General features: G+C 38.9%; 1 protein-coding gene across 2 annotated transcripts in view; it reads right to left on the bottom strand.

The window, feature by feature from the left end:
* Positions 1 to 579: 579 nt before the first annotated feature.
* The window catches only part of ASH1L (ASH1 like histone lysine methyltransferase), a 216,688-nt gene continuing 211,267 nt past the window's right edge, over positions 580 to 6,000 (bottom strand). For both annotated transcript variants that reach the window (XM_051993845.1, XM_051993846.1), the window contains 3 exons: positions 5,268 to 5,308; positions 3,862 to 4,163; positions 580 to 3,046 (listed from right to left, as the gene is read on the bottom strand). In XM_051993845.1, the coding sequence (XP_051849805.1) occupies positions 2,955 to 3,046; positions 3,862 to 4,163; positions 5,268 to 5,308 (435 nt within the window). In that variant the 3' untranslated portion in view covers positions 580 to 2,954. The remainder of the gene's footprint in view (positions 3,047 to 3,861; positions 4,164 to 5,267; positions 5,309 to 6,000) is intronic.

Here is a 6,000-nt window from a genome sequence, read left to right as displayed (position 1 = left end):
AATCCTGATTGTGTCAAGCTAAAGACCTTAAGTTCTCTTAGTGGTGGGAAAATCAGGGAACTCTATGACTTGCTTAAATTCTAACAAAAAGTGATAGGATTTGAACCTTTTGGATCCAGCATTCTTATGACTAGATCTTAACAGCAGCCACATTTATATAGGTCTTTGGAGGAAAACACCCACTGAGATGAATCAATGAAATAAAGAGAAACATATTATTTAAGCATCAGTTCTATGACTAGCCTGGGCATAATTGCAATCTTACTTATCAAAAGTCTCTAGAGGTCTTTTATGGCTTCAGAGGTCTTTTCTGGGGTTCTATCCCATATCTATTCCAAAAGTTGTCATTCATATGAACATTTTCTTGTGTAGCAGAAGTAGAAATGGAGGGATCCAGAGAATTTTCATATTTTTGGTCTTTTACATCAACAGATTCCCCTCCCCCCACGTTGGGAGGTGGGGATAAGAGGTACACAGGCTCTGAGCTGGATTAGAAATTAGAAATCCCTTCCCGCCTTCCTTAGTGACAGATGGAAGGGAAAAGAGAAAAAAAAAAATGGAAAGCTCACCACTCCACAGTTAGGAAAAGTTTTCCATTTAATACTAGACTTTCAAGGATTGAGATGCAAGCTTTTTATGCAATTACATCCAATGTTAAAATTGGTAATACATAATTTACAAAGATTAACATCAAAACAATCATCTATTTAGATATGCTTTTGTAAAAAGGAAATATATTAGCAGCATTTATATTTTCAGCAATCACACAGCCTACAAACATGCAGACTAAATCCGTATCTATTTGCAGTAATGTAGTGCTTCGCCCCGTGTTTCAAACACCAAAACCCACCCAACAGTTGGGGGTTCTTTTTATTTCCGTTATTATAAAATAACCGAAAAATAAAAAAAGGCATTAATTTCTACACCAGTAAGAAAAAACAAGTTTTTGCACTTACCTAACATTTGATTGTCTAAAAAACGTTTCGGTTTTTAGTCTTTCAACAAAAGAAAGATAAAATGACAGAGCGTAGTGTCTTTTGCTTCTGTTTTGCATTTTACAAAGTTTTTTTTCCTTTTGTGTTTTTTTTAAGTGTTTAACACCATTAAAGGAGACAATGAATTATATTTTCTCTTTCTTGTCACTTTCCTGCTTTTGACTAAAAGGAGACCCCCCAAATTCCCCTACTATCCCTCCCCAACCCCCCACCCCCAACAACGAAAACCAAAAGAAACCACCCAAATGGGCTTGGACATGCGATTTTTCCAACTCCACACGTGAGTATTTTATACCCAGGTCTCTTAGTAATGTACAGTGCTTCTCTACAGTAAGAAAATACTCCAAACTATTTTCTTATTTCTCTCTTTTTTTTTTTTTAATAAAATATTTATTCTGCTTTTTCTCTGCTTGAGGGGGATTTTTGTATCCCCTGTATCTTTTGTTTTATTTTTTCTTCAAGATTGACATGGAAAGGAGAAAAAAGATTCAATGGAATGGGGAGGAGAGGAAAGTCAATGGTCTACCTAAAGGAATTAGAGAGAAAAAGAAAGAAGAAGAGAGAGAGACAGACAGAGAGAATCATCATTATAAGGGGGAAATGTACAATTAGGACTGCATTGGTCCAATATTTTAAAAAAAGGAATAGGGACAAGTTAACTATTGTATTGCTTACCAATCACGCAGCAGATATATATATATATATGTATATATATATGTATATATACAACTTGGCACATTTAAAAACGGTCTTTTTTTTTCTTATAAGAACATCTAAAACATATATGCATATGTACGTCTTGAGAGGACAACAACGCAAAGCTTAAAAAAATTTTTTTTTTAAAGAGACAAGTGTATTCTAGTAACCCCTGGCCAGAAGGAAAATGGGAAGAGAGAGAGATGCGTGGGTAGTGAACCCCTAAACCAACTTCATCTTAGACATTCAGGATGATAAAGGGAAGTAGAGATGTGACAGAGCAGAGAAATACACACTGTCTCTTTAAGAGATGGATAATTTGACTGTACAGTTAAGAACACAAGAGTAGTGTTTTCAGTTGATAATCTACAGCTCACAACAAATACTCTGGTAGGTGAATACTGCTTGACATTTCATGTAGTGACATGGGGGAGGATTAGAGTTTTTTCATTTGTTTTTTTTTTTTTTTCTTTTTTCTTTTTTTTTAAACGGATATCCATTCGCACAGCACAGCAGACACACAAGAACCACAGCGCATCAAAACAAACAGTACATGTGCTGGCGGGACCTGGCCTTCCCTTTAGGAAAAAAAATAGTCTGTAAGGGATAAAGGGCAAAACAATTATAATTATACTTGATGGACCCACCTCTTCCTTGATCCCTTGGGGGCTCTCTCTTTATGCCAAGACCCCATGGGTGAGTAGGATAGTTATTACAAGTCAGAGTAAGGGGTAAGGAGGTGGTTGGTAGTTACAAGTGCTTAGACTGTCAACTTATATTTTATTTTGTACTAACTGGGGTTAGAGGGGAGAAACTTTTTTTGTGTGGCTGGGAAGAAACCCTGGCTATGTCTTTTCTGGGTTCCTGTGGGAGCTCTAGGAGTATAAGGACGGCTGGATTTTGAGTCAGGGATGCCCCTTGGCAGTGCCCATAAGGTTAGAGAAAGTTATAAGAAAATAAAAGTCTAAGGGAAGGTATTGCAAGTGCCAATAGGCTCAAATGTGCAACCATTCCCTTGTTCTAATCCTCCATTAGTCCTCCTCTGGATGGGGATGTGGAGAGGAAAATAAATTACACTAGACTGTCTTGGACAGCTCTCCCTTTTCATCTTCTCCATTCAGTACCTAATGTCAGCTTCATGGCCCTAATCCCCTGCCTGGAGGGTCCTCTTCTTATCCCTGAATACACTCAAGTGGAAGCTGGGTCAGGAAGTTGAGTTGACTGGCAATGGGTCCCAGCAGCTTGAGGTCTGGCCTCCAATGGTCACTTTCGGAAGCTGCTCTCTGGGATAAGCAGAGTACGTCTTCGAAGCTTTCTTCCTGATCCTTCCTCCAGCAAGTATGTCACATCGATGGCTAAAAAGAGAGCCATGGAACTCAGTCAGGTGCTGACATTATTACCAAAGAGCTTTCTTGCTCTAAACTTCTCAGCTTTTTTCACCTCCCTCCACGTACCAGTGATATGGTTCACTTCTCCAAGACAGATTGGCCTTTCTCTAACAGGTCTTGGGGAATATAAGTATGGTTTTACCTCCAAATTATAACCACAAAATGGCAGCTAGTTTCTAACAATGGCTTATATAGGGCACTTAAGTCTACAGCCATCATTCCATGAGTTGAAGGAAACAGAGAGGTATGATATAAATGCCATTTTTGGTATTTCCTGATTTTAGTAAAAGACTATTCCCTTAATTTACCACCTTTTTATCCCAAATATCTTTTATTCTTTTCTAATTTTTTTTTTTGCTGAGGAAATTGGGGTTAAGTGACTTGCCCAGGGTCACACAGCTAGGAAGTGTTAAGTGCCTGAGGCCATATTTGCACTCAGATCCTCCTGACTTCAGGGCTGGTGCTCTATCTACTGCGTCACCTAACTGCCCCTATTCTTAAAGGACTAGATCTTTCCTAGTAGCAAAAAGTCTTTACTGTATAACTGTTCACTTCACTTTGACATTCTGCTGTTGGAAGTATATTAAGTCTCCCTCCCCTTCCTTCCCCCCTCCAACCCCCCCAGACACTTTCTTTGAGTGTCCATCCCACAATGGCCATTTTCAGTCTTTTTTTTTTTTTGAACAAACAATGCTGATTTCCTTAAGGAAGTATTCTGCCCTTTTATGGCCCCTTTCTAATGTCTACTTTAAGCTAAAAAGGATAATTTTCATCATTCTCACCATTCTTCCCAGGGATCTTCTCAAGGAGGTTGAGCAGAATCTGGTTGAGTCGCTCCCGTTGGCTGTGTCTCCTCTCTTCAGGTGTGCAGGACCTCTGAGGCTCCTGTCTGCCTTCATCAGTTTTCTTTTCACCCTCAGTTGTTTCACCAGGTGCTACCTCCCGATCAGGTTCTTCTAGGGTGGGCATCTCATTGGCTGCTTGCTCTTGACTGGCCAGTACTTCTTCAATGAGTGGTAGGGCATCATCCTCCTGGCCTAAGTCTTTGATGGGTGGCTTTGAACGTTCTGTCTTCCAGGATGATCTGTGGGAACGATGCACAAGTTCAAGTTAAGCTTAGCAACATAGTGGAGAAAAACAAAGGAGAATAATGAAACAAAGTTGGAGCCTAGGCTCCTCAGATTCTACTGGGTTTGGAGACAAGACACCCGGTTCTCCCCCTCAACTGATTCTAATTTTGCTCCTGACTTGCTTGATATGTTAGGTAATTTACTGATGTTCTTTGGACTTTAGTTTCTTCTTTGTAAAATGGAAAGAATTCATACCTAGAAGGCATAAGGAAATTAGAGACACTAAAGAAAATAAAAAAAACCTAGAGTAATGGCAGGCATTTCATTCTACTATCCTAAATCAATTCAACACAATTGAATCATATCAACAACCCAACAATAAAAATAATTTGTATTGTGCTTTTAATTTTTCAAAAGCACTTTAATTTTGATCAATCCTATAAGGCAGGTAGAGTAAGTACTACTATATCCATTTGACCTGAGGAAAAACTAAGACACAAAAAGATTACAAAGCTTGACTAATAGATTACTCAACTTCTACTCTCATCCCTTTCCTTCTGGACAATTCACCAAAAGCAAATATTAACTATTTACATACAAAGCACTCTAATAGGCACCACAGTTAGACAAAAGAGTGAAATATGAAACAGTTCCTGATCTTAAAGAATATGGAACCTAGTATAAGGGATGAGATATGTTCACATATAATATTATAAAAATAAGGAAGTATATAGGAGGGGATACAAAAGATTGTGATATTCTCAATAGGTTGTGGGCAAAAAAAATCTTACCCCTGGCTACTTAAAAGTTCTGTCCTTCAGGGCCCTGCTTTTTTTCCTCCAATATGAGAGGCATCCACAGTGGTACACTAAGGACAGTGGAAAAGGTTTATGGGCATATATGGAGACTATTATAAGTTTGTTCTGATTTCTAATCCAGTTTCTTCTTGCGTCTCCAGAAAAACTGGATTTGAAACTTCCTTTGTTTTAAATTGTTCTTCTTTGAAGCATTGGCTGGGCTACCTTCACAAAGGATCCCAATCCCTTATGAGGTAGTCCTGTTATTCCACTTTTAAGTTCTCAGTTTATCTGGATTTTTCCCTTCTCTAAGTAACTTACCTTCCTCCATTCCTCTTGTAGTTGTCTGGGACATAATGAGGCTGCAGCAAAGAGAAGAAAGAGATGAGAAGCATGTAGAAAGTGGCAAACTGACTGAGAAGACCTGGTCCCAATTCAAGTTGAGGCGAGAGTGAGATTAGAGCCTTGGCTCTCTTCATTTTCTAATGAGTTAATGTCTTCTTGAAAGACAGCATGGTCTAGTGTAGAGGTTGGTAAACTCTGGGCCCTCTGCAACCTGTTTTTGTACCATCCTTGAATTAAGAATGGTTTTTACACTAAAAAAAACAGGCAGCAGTAGTTTGCTGACCCCTGATTTAGTAGAGAGTTACCTTTAAAGAAGAGCTATCTGGATTCTACGTCTACCTCTAATGTCTATTGGCTCTGTTATCCCACTGAAATCCCCAATTCTCAACGATCTAAGCAGTTCTCAGGATTCAGATTGCAGAGAAGAGGCCAACTTGCATTGGAAGAGGAAGTTTTCTTAGACAGGAGTTGCCTATAACAATGTAATCACAGGCTCAGTCCCTAAGCATAGGTATCTTACAGCTTACCCTTGATGTGAGAAAGAGTCAGTGTGGTCTAAGGCACTAAATACAAGACTGAAAACCAGAAACTTTTGGGACCAGCTCTTATTCTTTTCTACTGATGGGCCTCAGTATCCTTCTGAAACTGAACACATGTATCTTCTGGTTGCTATGTTGTCTTTTTTATCCCAGCTCCTTTTTAGTACTGG

This window comes from Antechinus flavipes, chromosome 4, assembly GCF_016432865.1.
Source record: "Antechinus flavipes isolate AdamAnt ecotype Samford, QLD, Australia chromosome 4, AdamAnt_v2, whole genome shotgun sequence".
NCBI classification, from domain to species: domain Eukaryota; kingdom Metazoa; phylum Chordata; class Mammalia; order Dasyuromorphia; family Dasyuridae; genus Antechinus; species Antechinus flavipes.
This window is presented reverse-complemented; position numbering and strand designations above follow the sequence as displayed.